Source organism: Scylla paramamosain, chromosome 40, assembly GCF_035594125.1.
Source record: "Scylla paramamosain isolate STU-SP2022 chromosome 40, ASM3559412v1, whole genome shotgun sequence".
In the NCBI taxonomy this organism is placed as follows: domain Eukaryota; kingdom Metazoa; phylum Arthropoda; class Malacostraca; order Decapoda; family Portunidae; genus Scylla; species Scylla paramamosain.
In genome coordinates, this window is record NC_087190.1 from 3,607,501 (window position 1) to 3,626,203 (window position 18,703).

General features: G+C 42.6%; 1 protein-coding gene across 2 annotated transcripts in view; it reads left to right on the plus strand.

Annotated features, from left to right (window-relative positions):
• LOC135092714 (proto-oncogene tyrosine-protein kinase ROS-like) overlaps positions 1–17,890 on the plus strand; it is a 52,143-nt gene extending 34,253 nt beyond the window's left edge. For both annotated transcript variants that reach the window (XM_063991344.1, XM_063991343.1), the window contains 18 exons: positions 79–234; positions 1,128–1,248; positions 2,190–2,312; positions 3,135–3,426; positions 4,049–4,303; positions 5,297–5,446; positions 6,015–6,178; positions 7,427–7,560; positions 8,529–8,702; positions 9,141–9,341; positions 9,908–10,097; positions 10,914–11,069; positions 12,184–12,342; positions 13,346–13,701; positions 14,336–14,527; positions 15,126–15,903; positions 16,581–16,679; positions 17,856–17,890. In XM_063991344.1, coding sequence (XP_063847414.1) covers positions 79–234; positions 1,128–1,248; positions 2,190–2,312; positions 3,135–3,426; positions 4,049–4,303; positions 5,297–5,446; positions 6,015–6,178; positions 7,427–7,560; positions 8,529–8,702; positions 9,141–9,341; positions 9,908–10,097; positions 10,914–11,069; positions 12,184–12,342; positions 13,346–13,701; positions 14,336–14,527; positions 15,126–15,899 — 3,597 coding nt within the window. In that variant the 3' untranslated portion in view covers positions 15,900–15,903; positions 16,581–16,679; positions 17,856–17,890. The remainder of the gene's footprint in view (positions 1–78; positions 235–1,127; positions 1,249–2,189; positions 2,313–3,134; positions 3,427–4,048; positions 4,304–5,296; positions 5,447–6,014; positions 6,179–7,426; positions 7,561–8,528; positions 8,703–9,140; positions 9,342–9,907; positions 10,098–10,913; positions 11,070–12,183; positions 12,343–13,345; positions 13,702–14,335; positions 14,528–15,125; positions 15,904–16,580; positions 16,680–17,855) is intronic.
• The last annotated feature ends 813 nt before the right edge of the window (positions 17,891–18,703 follow it).

Genomic DNA, 18,703 nt, shown 5'->3' on the forward strand with positions numbered 1-18,703 from the left:
CCTCTCACCCTTCCTTCCCCACTTACCTACCACCACCACCACCACCACCACCACCACCACCACGTTCCTCCCCCCCAGGGCGTGAAAGCGGTGCCACTGGACGGGTCGCGGGTGGAGGTGACCTGGGAGCCCCCTGTGTCACCTGGGGGTAACCTTATCTTCTATACCCTGTACCTGAGGGCGCAGCAGGGGGGCAGGGAGATCAGGGACACTATCAAGGCTCACGAGGAGAGGAGAGAGAGAGAGAGAGAGAGAGAGAGAGAGAGAGAGAGAGAGAGAGAGAGAGAGAGAGAGAGAGAGAGAGAGAGAGAGAGAGAGAGAGAGAGAGATTGTTAACTAGAGTAGAAAGAAGAAGAAATATAGAAATAAGTGAAGAATAAATGAGGTGAGGGAGAGAGAGAGAGAGAGAGAGAGAGAGAGAGAGAGAGAGAGAGAGAGAGAGAGAGAGAGAGAGAGAGAGAGAGAGAGAGAGATTGTTAACTAGAGTAGAAAGAAGAAGAAATATAGAAATAAATGAAGAATAAATGAGGTGAGAGAGAGAGAGAGAGAGAGAGAGAGAGAGAGAGAGAGAGAGAGAGAGAGAGAGAGAGAGAGAGAGAGAGAGAGACCCTACAGAAATTGAGTAGAAGGAAGTTGTACAAGAGGAGGAGGAAGAGGTGGAGGAGATGAGTGAAAGGAAAGAAGAAGAGGAGGAGAAGACAAGAGGAGGAGGAGGAGGTGAGTGAAAGATACAAGGAGAAAGGAAAGGAAAGGAAAAGGAAGAGAAGGAGGAAGCGAAGGATGAGATGAATGAAAGGAAGGAAGAAGAGAAGGAGGAGGAGGAGGAGACAAGTGAAAGATGGAAGGAGGAGGAGGAGATGAATGAAAGGAAGGAAGGAAGAGGAGGAGAAGGAGGAGGAGGAGATGAATGAAAGGAAAGAAAGGAGAAAAAAATGAAGAGATGAAATAGGAGGAGGAGAAGGAGGAGAAAAGGAAGAGAGGAAAGTTAGTAATGAAGAGAGAGAGAGAGAGAGAGAGAGAGAGAGAGAGAGAGAGAGAGAGAGAGAGAGAGAGAGAGAGAGAGAGAGAATAATAATAATAATCAGTAACCAATTTTAAACCACCACCACCACCACCACCACCACCACAGGTACATCCTCTCAGACCTCACCCCTAACACCACGTACACCCTCAACCTGACGGCGAACAACCAGGAGGGGGAGGGTCCTGCTGAAGCCACCACCATCACCACCTACCCCAATGCCCCAGGTAAGCCCCCACCCCCTGCTTCCCCCCTCTCTCACCCCCATTACCTGTGTTTCCTGTGTTACTTGTATTACCTGTGTTGCTCTCTCTCTCTCTCTCTCTCTCTCTCTCTCTCTCTCTCTCTCTCTCTCTCTCTCTCTCTCTCTCTCTCTCTCTCTCTCTCTCTCTCTCTCTCTCTCTCTCCAGTTTCGTTGTATTTTTTTTCTTATTTTCTTTCTTTTTGCTTTTATTTATTTATTTTTCCATTGTTTTGTTTTTTCTTCCTCGTTTTTTTTTGTCTTGTCAGTTTTTTTTTCTTTCTTTTTTTCCTCCTCTTTCTTCTCCTCCTCCTTCCTTTAATTCCCTCACGCATCCCATTTATCTCCCATTTCCTCTTCCTCCTCTTTCTCCTTTTCCTTATTTCATTTACTTACATTCTCTATCATCATTATCCTCCTTCTCCTTTCCCTCCTTCCTTTTCTTTCCTCCTTGCTTTATTTCTTATTTCCTCCTTTCTTCTTCTCCTCCTTCTTTCCCTTCCTTTCCTTTCCTTCATGCTTTATTTCCCATTTCCTTCCTCCTCCTCCTCCTCCTCCTCCTCCTCCTCCTCCTCCTCCTCCTCCTCCTCCTCCTCCTCCTCCTCCTCCTCCTCCTCCTCCTCCTCCTCCTCCTCCTCCTCCTCCTCCTCCTCCTCCTCCTCCCTTCTCTCATTACTCATTTTTCCTTATATAATTTTTATTCTTTATCCTCCTCCTCCTCTTCCTCTTCCCTTCCCTTCCCTTCCCTTCCCTTCCCTTCCCTTCCCTTCCTTCCTTCCCTCCCTCCCTCCCTCCCTCCCTCCCTCCCTCCCTCCCTCCCTCCCTCCCTTCCTTCCCTTCCCTTCCTTCCTTCCCTTCCTTCCCTTCCTTCCTTCATGCTTTCAATTACCTTCACTGCCCATCACCTAACCCCATCACTGCCCCCAGCTGTGGATGATGGACAGGGCTACTTGCTGCTAACGTCGGGTTCCAGTCTGCTCAAGTTAGGCCTGGATACAATTGATCCTCTGCAACATATTTACAACACTTCGCGCAGGCACCAGATTATGGGTAAGTGTGTGGGGGTTGGGGGTAGGGGCTGGTGGAGTGTTGTGTGTGGTTGTGTTTGTTTGTTTGTGTGTTTGTTGTGGGGGTGTTTGAATGGTTTGTTTGTTTGTTTGTTTTGTTTTGTTTGTTATTTCTGTTTCATTGTTTTGTTTCTCTTCTCTTTCTGATTTGTTTGTTTATTTATTTTTGTTTATTTTTTTTATCCTTTTAGTCTTGCTTTGTTATTCTTTTATGTGCATTTCTGTATTTCATCCTTTTATTTAATATTTTTCTTAGCATTCCCCCTCCCTCCCTCCCTCCCTCCCTCCCTCCCTCCTTTACCTCAAACCCTTTTTCCCTTCAACCCCTCCCTCCCTTCCTTACCCAAATCCTTTCTCCCTCCACCCTTCACCATCCAACCCCTCTCTCCCTTTCTCCCTCCACCCTTCACCTTCCAATCCCTCTCTCTCCCTTCCTTACCCCAAACCCTTTCTCCCTCCACCCTTGACCTTCCAACCTCTCCTTAACCAATCCCAGCCCAGTCAGTCTATCACTCAATTAAACCTCAAAGATAAAAATAGATATATTTCATCTTTTTTCATAGCATCTCCCTCCCTCCCTTCCTTTGCCCTCCCTAAACCTTCTCCCCACCTCCTCCCAATCCCTTTTTTTCAGTCCCTAACTTAAACTAACCCAATCAGAATGACTTAAACCCACAGATAAATAAATAAATACTAAAAAAACATACCTTTCTCCCCACACACACACACACACACACACACACACACACACACACACACACACACACACACACACACACACACACACACACACACACACACACAGGTATGGCAATTCACATCAGACTGGGCATTGTGTACATTAGTGACAGCAGCGGCTCGATTCTTCAACTCCACCCAACTACAAACCGCTTTCGAATCCTCCTGTCTGCCAATCACCTCCACGGGCATCCACTCGGCCTCTCGGTGGATTGGCTAAATGGACACCTGTACTACATCATCCGGCACGGTCAGGTGTGGCAGGTGTGGAGGTGTGGGCTCATGGGGTCGTCGCCGCAGCCTGTCCATGGGGAGTTGCAGTATGAGGCCAAACATCTACAGGTTGACCCTTTTAATGGGTGAGTGTGTGGGTGAGGTGGTGTGTGTGTGTGTGTGTGTGTGTGTGTGTGTGTGTGTGTGTGTGTGTGTGTGTGTTTAAGTTATGTTAGGTTTGATTTGGTGTGTGTGTGTGTGTGTGTGTGTGTGTGTGTGTGTGTGTGTGTGTGTGTGTGTGTGTGTGTGTGTGGTCATTATTCATATTATTATTATTATTGTTGTCATTATCATTATTCCTACTGTTATTATTATTATCACCATCACTGCCACCATCACTATTACCGTCATGCACCACAGCCACCACCATCAGCCAGCACCACCACCACCACCACCACCACCACCACCTCACCATTTCATTCAACATTCAAATTTTTCCTTCGACTTAAAAGTTACGAGTCAGTCTCTCTCTCTCTCTCTCTCTCTCTCTCTCTCTCTCTCTCTCTCTCTCTCTCTCTCTCTCTCTCTCTCTCTCTCTCTCTCTCTCTCTCTCTCTCTCTCTCTCTCTCTCTCTCTCTCTCTCACAAAAACCGTATTTCTTTAACCATTTTACATCAGAAAGTAAAAAAAAAATAATAAATAAATAAACTTCACTCAATCACTCCACTTAATCCACTTCTTCATCCACTTCTTCATCCACTTCTTCAGGTACATTTGGTGGATATCAGAGGACCTTGAGCCCGGCCTGCACCGCCTTGACCTGCGATCTGACAGAGCTGGGGCAGGGTCAGGAGGGGAGGAGGGGGGCAGTGGAGGAGGGGACGGGGGGCTAGGAGGTGGAAGAGGCCCTGAGGTGGTGCTGGAATCCTCTGATCTGGGGGGCCTGGTGCTGGATCCTCCCAATTTTCAAGTCCTTGTTGCTGATCGGAGGAAGAATGCAATTTTGGCCGTGTCTTTAGATGGGTGAGTGTGCGTTCGTGTGTGCGTGTGTTTTGTTTCTATTTGGATTTATTTATTTGTTTGTTTTTTAAATTTTTTTTTCTTGGTTTTGTTTATTTTGTGTTTTTTTTAATTCTTTAGTTTCTTTTATGTATTTTTGTTTTGTTTTGTTTTTACTTTCTGTGGTTTTTTTATTTTGTTTTGTTTTGTTTATTTTACGTAGTTTGTCTTGGTTCTGTTTATTTTATTTATTTATTCGTTATTTGCTGTTTGTTTTGTTTTACTTTCTCACGTTTTTTTTATTTATTTTTATATATTTTTTTTTATCTTGGTTTTGTTTATTTTATTCATTTATTTATATTCATTATTTTGTTTCGTTTTGTTTATTTTGTTTTACTTCTTTATTAGTTTAGTTTGTTTTGTCTTACTTTCTCTTGGTCTTACTTATTTTTTTTATTGTTCATTATTTTAATTTATCTGTTTTTGTTTATCTTGTTTTACTTCTTTGTTTTTTTATTGATTTTACTTTATTTGATAACTTTCTTTTTTTTTCTTTCTCTAAACAAACAACGATAAATTCCAATCAGCCTAATATTCCCACTCCCTCCATATCTACTCTTATTATTCACTTCTCCATTTTTTACTTGCATTTATCTGTTCATCTATTTATCTACCTATTTCCTTTCACCAACGAAGACAAACACAACAATAAACTGAAGCCTAACCTGTCCCTCCCCCATTCCCTCTCCTTCCTTCCTCTTCCCCTCCTCTCCCTCTCTCATTCCTTCTTCCCCTCTCACTATCACCCCTTTCCTTCTATCACTTCCCCCTTCCTTCCCTTCCCCTCCCTCACTCCCTCATTCCCTTTCCTTTTCTCACTCAATCATCCCTTCCTTTCAATCTCCCTATCACACCCTCTCCTTTCCCGCCTTCTCTCACTCTTTCCATGCCCTTCCCACAATCCCTCCCTTCGTCACCACCTCTCACTCTCCCTCACACTCCCTCTCTCCCCCACAGCACGTCCGTCACCCGCCTACACCCGAATACCCAGCAGGCGTTCTTCCGCAACCTGTCGTCTGTTGTGTACCTCCACCGCCGTTTCTTCTGGACTGATGGCAAGGAGGTGCTGACTGAAGAGCTCAACAACGGGACCTTCTATCATAACAGGTGGGGTGTGTGTGTGTGTGTTGTTGTTGTTGTTGTTGTTGTTGTTGTTGTTGTTGTTGTTTTAATATATGATTGTCACCTCAAAAAAAAAAAACGCTATAGAAAGTAAATAAATAAACAAATCAATCAATAAATCAGTAAAAACAAAAGAAAAAAATAACGAATAAATAAATAAGTAAATAAATACAAAGAAGAGATTAAAAAACAACAGCAATAAAAACAACACAAACAAGCAAACAAAACTAATATAAACAACAAAACATACAAACTCTCTCTCTCTCTCTCTCTCTCTCTCTCTCTCTCTCTCTCTCTCTCTCTCTCTCTCTCTCTCTCTCTCTCTCTCTCTCTCTCTCTCTCTCTCTCTCTCTCTCTCTCTCTCTCTCTCTCACTCACTCACTCACTCACTCACTCACTCACTCACTCACTCACTCACTCACTACCAGCCTCTTCACCTCACCTCAAAGAAAAAAACGAAAAAAAAGGAAAAGAAAAAATTATATAAAAAAAAATCTTTTCTCCCCACACACTCTCTCTAACTGACTCTCCCCACCCCTCCACCCCCCGACAGTTACCTCCTGGTGGGGAACGTAAGCATAGGTACTCTGGTGGCGGTACACAAGTCCACCCAGCCTGTGCCAGTGCCCCTCAACCCCCCAACTCATTTGCAAGCTGTCTTCACCCGCCGCTCTGCTACCCTCACCTGGAACACACCTGTCCTGCCTGCTCTGATGGGTGAGTATGGGGTTAATGAGGCGATGGGGGAGTTGGGATGGGTTATTGGGGGTGTTGGGGGTGTGATGGGGTGAGTGATGGGTGAGTGATCGGGTTTTGGGTTTAGTGATAGGTAAAGGGTTTTTTTTTATTTTTATTTTTTTTTTTATTTTGTGTTTATTTATTTTTTTTTAGTATTATTTATTTGTGGTGTGTTATTTTTTTATGTTTTTCTTCTTGGTTTATCAATGTTTTGATAAACTTCTTCTTCTTCTTCTTCTTCTTCTTCTTCTTCTTCTTCTTCTTCTTCTTCTTCTTCTTCTTCAGCTACTACTACTACTACTACTACTACTACTACTACTACTACTACTACTACTACTACTACTACTACTACTACTACTACTACTACTACTACTACTACTACTACTACTGCTACTATTTTTCTTCTTCTTCTTCTTCTTCTTCTTCTTCTTCTTCTTCTTCTTCTTCTTCTTCTTCTTCTTCTTCTTCTTCTTCTTCTTCTTCTTCTTCTTCTTCTTCTTCTTCTTCTTCTTCTTCTTCTTCTTCTTCTTCTTCTTCTTCTTCTTCTTCTTCCTTTCTCCCTGTGTCTTGGTAACATAAGGATGTTTGAGAGAGAGAGAGAGAGAGAGAGAGAGAGAGAGAGAGAGAGAGAGAGAGAGAGAGTGTTTGTGTGTGTGTGTTCATTTGTGTGTTTTGTTCTTTATTGATTTATTTGCTTGTATTGTTTTTATTGTTTTCATGTTTTTATTTATTTATTTATTTATTTTCACTTATTTATTAATTCCTGCCTTTTATCTTTATCTATTTTATTATTTTATTTTATTTATTTTTATTTATTTATTTTTTTCTGTTTTGCACATTTTATTTACTATTATTTTATTATCTACTTTTATATGTTTTATTTACTATTATTATTATTTTATTTTTTTTTATCTTTTCAATGTTATTTATTTGTTCTATTTCATTCATTTATTTATTTTGTATCCTTTTAACCTCATTATTATCACTTGCTTCCTCTAAGTTTTGCACATTTTATTTATCACTATTCTTTTCTTTCTCTCCCATCCCTCTTTTTTTTATGGTTTGCTTGTTTGGTGATTGTTTGTTTGTGTGTGTGTGTGTACGTACCTATGCCTATGTATGTGTTTTGTGCTCATGTACGTTTGTGTGTGCCTGTGTGTGTCACTTTCTTGCATATACTTGTGTGTGTGGCTGTGTGCGTGTGTGTGTGTGTGTGTGTGTGTACAGGCAGCGGTGCGTGGCAGGACTGGCGGTACGAGCTGCACATTAGGGACGGCCGCCGCACCATTTACAAGAACAACATCACCACCACGGAATACTTGGTGGCCAGTCTGCTGCCCGCCACCTTCTATGTCATCAAGGTGTGCTGACGGCGCCGGCTGTCTCTTGCCACCACTCTCCATTCACTCATCTCCTGCCTCCTGCTTCCCGTTTTCTCTCTCTCTCTTTCTCTCGTTTCCCTGGTTCTTTTCTTTCTTTCTTTCTTTCTTTCTTTCTTTCTTTCTTTCTTTCTTTCTTTCTTTCTTTCTCTCTCTCTCTCTCTCTCTCTCTCTCTCTCTCTCTCTCTCTCTCTCTCTCTCTCTCTCTCTCTCTCTCTCTCTCTCTCTCTCTCTCTCTCTCTCGTTTCTCTGGTTCGTTTTCTTCGCCTGCTTTTTTTTTTTTCATAGTTGTTAATTTGTCATGTTTTTGTTGTTGTTAGGTTAATTTTCTTTTGAGTGTTGCTATTATTTTATCCTCTTGTTTTTATGCAGTTTATTTATAACAGTTTTTATTGCTATTCCTTTGACTTTGTTATTATTATTATTATTATTATTATTATTATTATTATTATTATTATTATTATTATTATTATTTATTTTTTACTATTAATTTATCATCAGTTTTATTGCTATTATTTTAACTTTCTATTAGTATTATTATCATCATTTTATTTTATTATTTTCATTCAATAATTCATGTTTTTTTACATAATTTTCATTTCCTATCGTCTTTATCATCAGTTTTATTACTATAATTTTAATTTCCCATTAGTATTATTATCATTATTTCATTTTGTTATTTATGTATCATTAATTTACCACCAGTTTTATTATCATTATTATTTTATCTTACCATTTTTCATCACCAATTTAACAGTTTGCTACCATTTACATTTCCTAATATTCTTATCATTTTATCACCTTTACTTCAATACCATTTACTACCATTATTATTACTTACAACTGCTATTTACGAAGACACCATTATCATCACTAAAGAATTAATCTCCCTCAACACACACACACACACACACACACACACACACACACACACACACACACACACGCAGGTCAGAGCTTACTCTCAGGATGGATACGGGCCTTGGAGTGCTGAGTTCCGCGGCAGCACCCTAGACAACACCCCAGATGCACCCAGACTTGTCCTGGCCACCGACACACAGCTGCTTATGACCAACCTAGCTGGCAGTGACTCAAAAGTGGCCGTGTCGCAGGCTAGGCTGATGGTGAGATGCTGGGAGGGTCATGTTGGGGTGTGAAGGTGTGTGGGGGTGTGGGACAGGGTGTGTGGGGGTGTGGGTGTGTGTATGTATGTGGAAGAGGTTGTGTTAGTGTGTATTTAGTGGAGGAGGGTGTGTGAGTGTGTGGAGAGGTGTGAGAGTGTGGAGGTGTGTGGAGAGGATGTGTGGATGTGTGGGTGTGTGTATGTATGTGGAAGAGGGTGTGTGAGTGTGTGTATTTAGTGAAAGAGTGTGTGTAGATGTGTGGAGAGGGTGTGAATGTGTGTGGAGGTGTGTGGAGAGGGTGTGAGTGTGTGGAGAGGGTGTGTGGGTATGTGTAGGTGTGTGTATGTATGTGGAAGAGAGTGCGTGGATGTGTGTAGGTGTCTGGAGGTAAATAAAACTAACAAATATTCCCTCTCGACCTGACCTGACCCAACACAGGCTGAACTGAAGGGCGGCCGTATCAGCGACCTGGCCTTCTACCGGGATGCACTTGTGCTGGCGGTGACCAATCAGAGCAGCATCTTGGTCAACACCACCAGCGGTACCTTCAGAAGGCTGGCAGGGACCAAGGGTGTGCTGAGTCTTGCTGTGGACTGGGTGGTGCATAGACTCTTCTGGGCCAACCCTCATAAGCAGATGGTGAGAGAGAGAGAGAGAGAGAGAGAGAGAGAGAGAGAGAGAGAGAGAGAGATACAAGATTCAGATATATTGAGTGTTCATATAGAAAGAATGTGACTTGTTCTTTCAAAAGCCTCTAGTTGAAGTGAGATGAGTTTAGGGGTGTTTTGATGCTTCTAGTGACAGATTAATGAGATTTCTGCATTATTAACAGGAGAAACACTCTTGAGAACCTGGCTAGTCATCTCTGTGGCCTTTGAAGATAGTCATGGTGAGGGAACAAAATGTTTCTGAATACAGGTCTTTTTAGTATCTTACACAGGTTTCTAAGAGTGTTTTTTACAGTTCTAGTGGCAGATTAACAAGATTTCTACATTACAAACAGGAGAAACACTCTTGAGAACTTGGCTAATCATCTCTGTGACCTTTGAAAATAGCCATGGAGAAAGGGAAAGAGAGAGAAAGAGAAATAGAGATAGAGAGTGAAACATTTCTGAACCACATCACACCACTTTCAACCCCCATCCTTGCCTCCAACAAATCCTAACCTAACCTCAACTCCACCTCCACCACCCATCTTCTTACAGATTGGGTGGAGTGGCATGGAGGACGCAGCACATGGCCCCTTCAATGTGGTGACAGCTGCGAGGGAGGTGAGGGTGGATGCACTGCACGGCCGCCTCTACTGGACCACCTCCCACGCTCTCCTCTCCTCCACCCTCGCTGGTAGAAACATCTCCACACTCCACCGCGAGGGGATCTTTAGCGGCAAGCAGGGTAAGTGGAGGATAGGTGGATAGGTGGATGGGTAATTATTTTCTGCCTTTTTTTAGTGGAGGAAGAGTAGATAGGTGGAATTTAGTAGCAAGCGAGGTAGGTGGAGGTGGATAGCAACTTTTTGTACCTGATCAATATTTTCCGACTGTCATCTATAATTTTTAGGCAGAGGAAGAGTGGATAGGTAGATGGATAGGTGGAGCGTTAATCTATCTCTGCTCCACAATACTTTCTAATCAGGTATATTGTTTTGGTGGAGGAGTAGTGGATAAATGGATAAATAGACAAACAGATGGGTAACCTTCCACAATATTTTCTATTTATCATCAACTTTTAGGTGGAGTGGCAGTGGATGGATGGATAGATGGATGATTAATTGTCCACACATTGTATAATAATTTTTGTTTGCATGTTTATTTATTCATTTTTCATATTGTTTCCCTTTTTACATATTTATTAATTTTGTTTTTAGTATTGATTTATTTTATTTTATGACTTCACATATTTATTTATTTATTTATTTATTTATTTATTTATTTATTTATTTATTTATTTATTTACTTATTTATCTATATTATCTTGCATCTTCACTTCCCTATCTCCCTTTCATCCACTTTTATTTATTTATCTCCCTTTCATCCACATTATTTATCTCCCTTTCATCCACATTATCCACCTATTCATCTCCCTTTCATCCACATTCTTATTTATCAATTCATTCATCCATTTCCTCATTCCACATCAAATTACATCCACATTTTGACTCCATTTCCCTCTCATCCACACTACCACCTCTCTCTCTTTCTCTCTCCACAGTGTATGGCTTGACAGTGGATGCAGGTGGAGGGCGAGTGTGGTGGGTGGTGAGGGATGTGGAGGGATGTCACCTGTACTCCGCCACCCTCTCCGCTCCCTTCCACCCGCCCCACCTCACAGGAACACCCAAACTGCTTCCTCATAGTGTGCAAGTCGGTGAGTTGTTGTTGTTGTTGTTGTTGTTGTTGTTGTGGTGGTGGTGGTGGTGGTATAGTAATTGTTGTAGTTGTACTAGTAGTGGTAATAATGTTGGTGCATTAGTTGTAGTAGTAATAGTAGTAGTACAGTAACAGTAGTAATGGTGGTTGTTGTTGTAGTTGTAATAGTAATAGTAGGAGCAGTGTTAGTACTGTTGGTATAGTAGTAGTAATAGTAATAGTAATAGCAATACAGGAGTAGTAGTAGTAGTAGTAGTAGTAATGATGGTAGTAGTAGTAGTAGTAGTAGTAGTAGTAGTAGTAGTAGTAGTAGTAATTGTAATAGCAGTACAGGATTAGTAGTAGTAGTAGTAGTAGTAGTAGTAGCAGTAGCAGTAGTAGTAGAGATAAGTTATAATTTACCAATATTATTAAATTTGATGAGCTCTTGAAGTTACAAATAAAAGAAAAAATCAAATAGGAAGGTATTTTTATAGTTCCAGCGACAGATAAACAAAACTACATAATTAACAGAAATAAAACACCCTTGAGAACCCAGCCAATCACCTCTATGGCCTTTGACAACAGCCATAATGAGAGAAAACAAAGCATTTCAGAATACAGGCCATTTCACTAAGTTACACAGGTTTTTAAGGGTGTTTTTTACATTTCCAGTGACAGACTAACAAAACTCCTACATAATTAACAGCAAAATAACCCAGCTAATCACCTCTGTGGCCTTTGAAAACAGCTATGACAAGAGAAAACAAAGCATTTCAGAATACAGGCCATTTCACTAAGTTACACAGGTTTGTAAGGGTGTTTTTACATTTCCAGTGACAGACTAACAAAATTCCTACATAATTAACGGCAAAATAACCTCTGTAGCCTTTGACAACAGCCATGACAAGAGAAAACATTTCAGAATACAGGCCTGTTGAGCAAGTTACACAGGTTTCTAAGGGTGTTTTTACATTTCCAGTGACAGATAAACAAAACTACATAATTAACAGCAAAAAAAAAACCAGCTAATCACCTCTGTGGCCTTTGACAACAACCATGACAAGAGAGAGAGCATAACATGGGCCAGAGTTTGAAGTCTCCTGACAATACTGTGATTCTTCCTCCTGCAGGGTCAATGTGGTACCTGTCTGAGCGTCTGGTGTGGCTGGAAGAAGACGGAGACACAGTGGTGGCGGACATCAGTCTCAACAACTCCGCGTCACTCCACACCGCCAGCCTCAAAGTGTCCAAGTTCACTGTGGTTCTTGCCGCCCTCCACCCTGCCCCTGGTGAGGAGTGTGGAGGGATGGCTGGGTGGAAGGAAGGAAGGAATAGGATTTTTGAGAGCAGTTGGGAATGGAAGGGAAGAAGGAAGGGGATTTTTTTAGAATAGTTTGGGTGGGAAGGAAGGAAGGAAATGGGGAGACTAGAGAGAGATAGAGAGAGAGAGAGAGGAGTGTCCATTAGTGTATTGAAAGAGTGAGAAGGAGAAAGTCAGGAGAGAAGATTTTTTGATATATTTTTTAGTCTGTTTTCTTTATTTCTTCTTCAAATGTTGGTATTTTCATTTATTTTTAGTCTATGTTTTCTTTATTCCTTCTTCTTGAGGCACTAGTATTTTAATTTACTTTAGTCTTGTTTTTCTCAATTTTTTCCTTTTCCAGGTGTTGGCATTTTCATTTCTCTTAGTCCAATTTTACTTCTGTTTCATCAGGTGTTGGTATTTCCATTGATTTTAGTCTAGGCACATCCATCCTTTCTCTCCTTAGTAATAGCTGCAATAATAATAATACACTACTCTTTCTCTCCCTCATAGTAACAGTCCCACCTTTTCTTTCCCTCTCATTTCAGTAATAATGCAAATTTTTCCTTCCAAATATATCTAACCCAAGCCTTTGTCTCCTTAGTAATAACAGCAATAATACCTTTTCTCTTTTTTCCTTCTCATTTCATTAATAATGCAAATTTTCCCCTTCCAAATGTATCTAACCTAACCCTTTATCTCCCTAGTAATAACAGTAATAATACCTTTTTCTTTTTTTCCCCCCATTTAATTAATAACACAAATTTTTCCCTCCAAATGTATGTAACCCAATCCTTTCTTTCCCTGGTAATAACAGTAATAATATCCCCCTTTTCCCCTCCCATTTCATTAATAGCACAAATTTTCCCTTCCAAATGTATCCAACCGAACCCTTTGTCTCCCTCATAACAATGACGCACAACCCTTTCTCTCCCTAATAACAATGACAATACACAAACAACAGTCACAACACCACCTCTCTCCTGCAGAAGGCGTCACAGCACCAGGCGTTCTTCCGGGGCGCATAGAGACTGAAGGCGTGAAGGTTTTGGGTGGTGGTGACTGGGACAACTTCACCATCACCTGGCCTGCCATCACCACCATCACCCACGGGGATCTGGTGTACGAGGTGGTGGTGGGGGAGGCCAAGACACCCATCATCACCACCAACACCTCCCTGTCCTACACCAACGCTTCCCTGCCCCCCTATTCCCCGCTGAGGGTGTCGGTGCGAGGGGTGACCAACTGGGGGGTGGGGCCGAGGGTGGTGACGGAGCTGAGGACGCCGCCAGCTCTCCCAGGGGCACCTCAGGACCTCAGGACGTTTATTATGAGGCCAGTCAAGGTTGGTGTGGTTTGGATGTGTTTTGGGGAGTGTTTGGATGGGTAGCTGTGTTTGTGTTGTGTTGTGTTGTGTTTTGGGAGTGTTTGAGTGTTTGTGTTGTGTTTGGTTGGGTATCTGCGTTTGTGTTGTGGTCTTGTTGTGGTTTGGAGAGTCTTATGTAGGTTATGTGTGATGTTGTGTTTGTGTTGTGTTTGGGGTAGTGCTGGATAAGGTAGCTGTGTTGTGTTGTATTGTGTTTGGTTGTGTTCCCATTCTATCAATAACTAAAATTTTCTTCCCTTCATTTTATCTAACCCAACATTTACCTCCCCTCTCCCCATTCCATCAATTTTTTCCCACCCATTCCTTCTATAACCCACCCATAACATTTTTTTTTCTCTCCCATTCCAGTGATAAAAATTTTCCCCCTCACATTCTGCCTAACTCAACATATCCCACATTCCTACCCCCATTCCATCAATGATTTAATATTTTCTCAATCTAACCACACATTTCCCTCCCATTCCATTAATAATGCAATATTTCCCACCCATTTCTTCAATAACCCTTTTTTTCCCCCTCCCATTTCATCAGCAGCTCAAAATTTCTCCTTACATTCTGCCTAACCTAATGTTTCCCCTCTTCCCCACCCCAGGACAGCCCCCCAACCATCTGCCTGCGCTGGTCTGCCCCGACACACCCTAATGGAGCACTGACAGGCTACACGGTTGCCTTCTGGGTGGGGCAGGAGGCAGCCAATGGGAGTTCCAGGGAAGTGTGGGTGCCTGCTGCCCCTACACAGTTCCTCCTCCATGACCTTGATCCTTCTACAGTATACACATTCAGGGTAAGTGGAGAGAGAGAGAGAGAGAGAGAGAGAGAGAGAGAGAGAGAGAGAGAGAGAGAGAGAGAGAGAGAGAGAGAGAGAGAGAGAGAGAGAGAGAGAGAGAGAGGGAGTGGGAGTTGGAGTGGGGGGATGGAGGGAGGGGTGAGTTTTAGGTGAGAGTGAAAGAAAGAAGGGTTGATGGAGATGGGGGTTTTTACTGTAGATGATGAAGGGGAGGTAATGGGAGAGAGAGGAGGGAGAGGGAGGGAGGAAGGGATGGTGAAGGGAGTTTTAGATGGAAGAATGAAAGAAAGTTTTTAGGTAAGGAAAAAGGGAAGAAAGTGGAAAAGTGAGAGAGAGAGAGAGAGAGAGAGAGAGAGAGAGAGAGAGAGAGAGAGAGAGAGAGAGAGAGAGAGAGAGAGAGAGAGAGAGAGAGAGAGAGAGAGAGAGAGAGCATTGAATATATCTTGAATCCTCTTTTTTATCATTTATTTATTTATTTATGTTTGTTATTATTTTTGTTTTATTTTATTTTATTTTATCTTATTTTTTAAGGCTTGGATGATAACACACACCCATCCACCTACCCATTACCCATTCCCCATTCCTCTTTCTTTAGGTGTCAGCAATCAACACAGTGGGAGAGGGGCCAGCCAGCACAGCAGTCAGCACTCAGCCACAGCACCACAGCCCCCTCCCACTGCTGCTAGTGGTGCGTGCTAACCAGTCACGCGCCACAAGCCTGGATGCCGACCTGGGGGTGGAGGAGACACTGGTGTCGGGGGGCGCTCTAGGGGTGCGGTTCGTGGCTCCTTTGCTCCCCCATTACATCAAGGCGATCCCCAGTGGTGCCTCTAATGCCTATGCGAGTGCTCTGAGTGCTGAACTGCCTTCGTTGTTGTCCTCTTCGTCGTTAAAACAGCCTGATCGTGTCTCATCTTCATCATCTTCCTCTCCTTTGTCTTCTAAAACATCAAAATTTCCATCTGTTTCCTCACCCTCTTCCACACCCACAGAAAACCATGATTCTCCATCTGTTACCACCTCAAACACCTCCGCTCCGTCAGTCAGCATCTCCACGCAATCCGTCATCCACTCCACCTCCCCGTCCACCTCCTCCACCTCCCTGCTAGCATGGATGGACATCAACTCTGACATTTTCCTCACTCACAGCCACACCAATGCGACAGAGAGAGTCCTGAGGCTGGTGGGGGAGGGAGTGGGCCTGGCGCTGGACTGGGTGGGGGAGGTGGTGGTGTGGGGAGAGAAGAGACCGCCCTCCCCCAACATGACCCTCCACTCCCTGACCCTGTGGAGGAAAGGAGGGGGGGCAGGAAGATCAGGGAGGTGGTGGTGCAGGGAAAAGTGGTCGGCTTTCTTCTCTCTTCAATGACAAGGTGAGTGGTGGTGGTGGTAGTAGTAGTAGTAGTAGTAGTAGTAGTAATTGGTTTTGTTGTAGTAGTGGTAGAAGTAACAGTAGTAGAAGTAGTATGGTAGTAGCAGTAGTAGTAGTATGGTAGTAGCAGTAGTAGTAGTGGTAGTGGTAGTAATAGTAATTGTTGTTGTTGTTGCAGTAGTAGTTGTTGTTGTAGAGGTTAGGTTTTATTTTATGAATGAATTATTTATCCTAACACTATCTGTAAATCTGAAATCCATAAATTAAAATCAATAATAGATCTTTTTTTTATTATTTAATTTCAGTACATCAACAAGCTGTCTTAACCTCACACACTCAACCTTCCATCATTAACTTCACACCTCTGTAACTTCCCTTAATCTTACCTTAACTTCCTCCTGTCACACCCATTTTTCCCTTCCTTTCCTTCCCCAAACATCTTAACCTCACACTCAGCCTCCCATTATTCAATTAGTAATCAGTCACTTCCCCCTGGCTTATTAATCTCCCATCACCCATATTCTACCCATGTATTCTTTAAGTCTTCCCTCCCTTTCCTTTTCCAAACACCAACAATCTTTTATCACCACACACACTCCTATTATTAACCTATCTCTCCTCTCCCACCTTCAGGCACCCCCTTGCCTTGCCTCACTAAGTCTCTCTGTGTCTCGGCAGCCAAGTGTTTGTGGTGCACAGCGTGGGCCAGCGGCTGCAGCTGTCTGTGATGGGGCTGAAGGATGGCAAAGAGCTGGAGAATGTGTTTGATCAGAAGAGGTGAGAGAGTAGTACTTGTAGTAGTTGTTGTAGCAATTGTTGTAGCAAATAAGGGATGATACAAGAGGATAGTAGTAGCTGTAGTTGCTGTAGTGGTAATTGTTTAGTAATTCATCAGGCCTTCTTGTGGCAGTCCCTGTATAAAATGCCCATCTATTTCTACCTTTCATCGTCATAAATTTGTCTAATCTTTCAAATACCCCTAATGACTCACCACTAACAACCTGATTACCGAGTCCAATCCATTCATCCCCCACTCTGTTTGAGAACCAATTCCTTCCTATCTCTTCTATTAAATTTCCATCAACCTTGAACTCACTACTTCTTGCCTTAACCTGACTACTAACCCTGAGAATTTTGTTTATGTCACCCTTGTTACATCCCCCTATACCACTTCTTCTTCTTCTTCTTCTTCTTCTTCCCCTTCTTTTCCTTTCAGCCTCTCCCATTAGAGGTCCCCACAGAAGATCACCCTTCTCCAACACACTCAGTTTTCTATACCTTCCCCTGTCACACCCACCACTTGCATATCTTCTTTCACTGCATCTATTCATCTCTTTGGTCCTCCTCTCCCCCTGCTGCTGTGTTGGTCCATTTCCAGCATCCTCCCTCCAACACGTGCTTCATCCCTTTCCTTGACATCCCCCAGCTGTGTCAGTCTTGCCTCTCCTGCCTTGTCCCCAAATTGATGTACGTGTGTTGTCCCTCTGAAGTGTTTGCTCTCTAAGTTGCCTCGTCAGTCATTCCAAGACCACACCTCAGTGTCTTCAGTTCCGCCACTTCCACCTCCACCTCTTGTCTCTTTGGTATTGTTAACCTTGAAGACCTCAATCAGATCCCGTCTAAATGTACGAGTACATCCCTCTAGGGAATGCAGTTTTAAAAGACAGTAAGAGATAGATGGCACTTCCCAGTTAACCTGCTAACTTACCCACCTCTTCAAAGACCCTAACAGACCCCCTCTCAATGTACATCTCACCAAGGAATGCAATTTTAAGACAGTAAGAGATAGACAGCACTTCCCAATTAATCTGTTAACTTACCCATCTCTTCCAAGACCTTAATCAGATGCCCCTTTTAATGTACATATCTCTAAGCTAAGGAATGCAATTTTAAGACAGTAAGAGATAGATTTCCTAACCAACCCATTAACTTGTCCATCTCTCCCTTCTTCAGGAGTCAAAAATGCAACTGCAGGAGGAACCCTAACCTAACAGGAGCAGTGGCCTTAGACTCCACCAACACCACCAGTCTCCACCTGTACTTCTCTGCCTCCTCCTCCACCAGTACCTCCACCTCCTCTTCTGGATGGTCAGCCTCCACCTCCACCTCTTCCTCCACTACTCTGGTGTATCGGAGTGACCTGGAGGGGTGTGTGTGTGAGGCTGTGTTTAACCCCAGGCTGTATGGATTAGGTAAGTTATAGTGGTAGTGGTGGTAGTGCTGGGAATACTGGTGGTTATAGTAGTAGTAGTAGTAGTGGTAGTAGTAGTAGTAGTAGTAGTAGTATAACTGTTCTTGCATATTTTATCATTGTAATATTTGGTGGTGATTATTTATTATTATTATTATTAGTAGTATTAGTAGTAGTAGTAGTAGTAGTAGTAGTAGTAGTAGTAGTAGTAGTAGTAGTATAACCATTTCATATTTTGTTGTTATCACTGTTGTATTTGCATATGAAAAGCACTGTGTATATCATAAAACACACACACACACACACACACACACACACACACACACACACACACACACACACACACACACACACACACACACACACACACACACACACACACACACACACACACACACACACACATCATAAAACACACACAAATCAACACAACATTTCTAAAACACTCATGTATGTTTGTCCTTTCATGTACATATAACACTTCCATCCCCATTTACACCTTTCAGACCCTCCTAACACCAGTTCACCTTCAGACCCTCCTAACACCAGTCCACCTTCAGATTTTCCTAATCCCAGTCCATTTTTCAGACCTTCCTAACCGCACTCCACC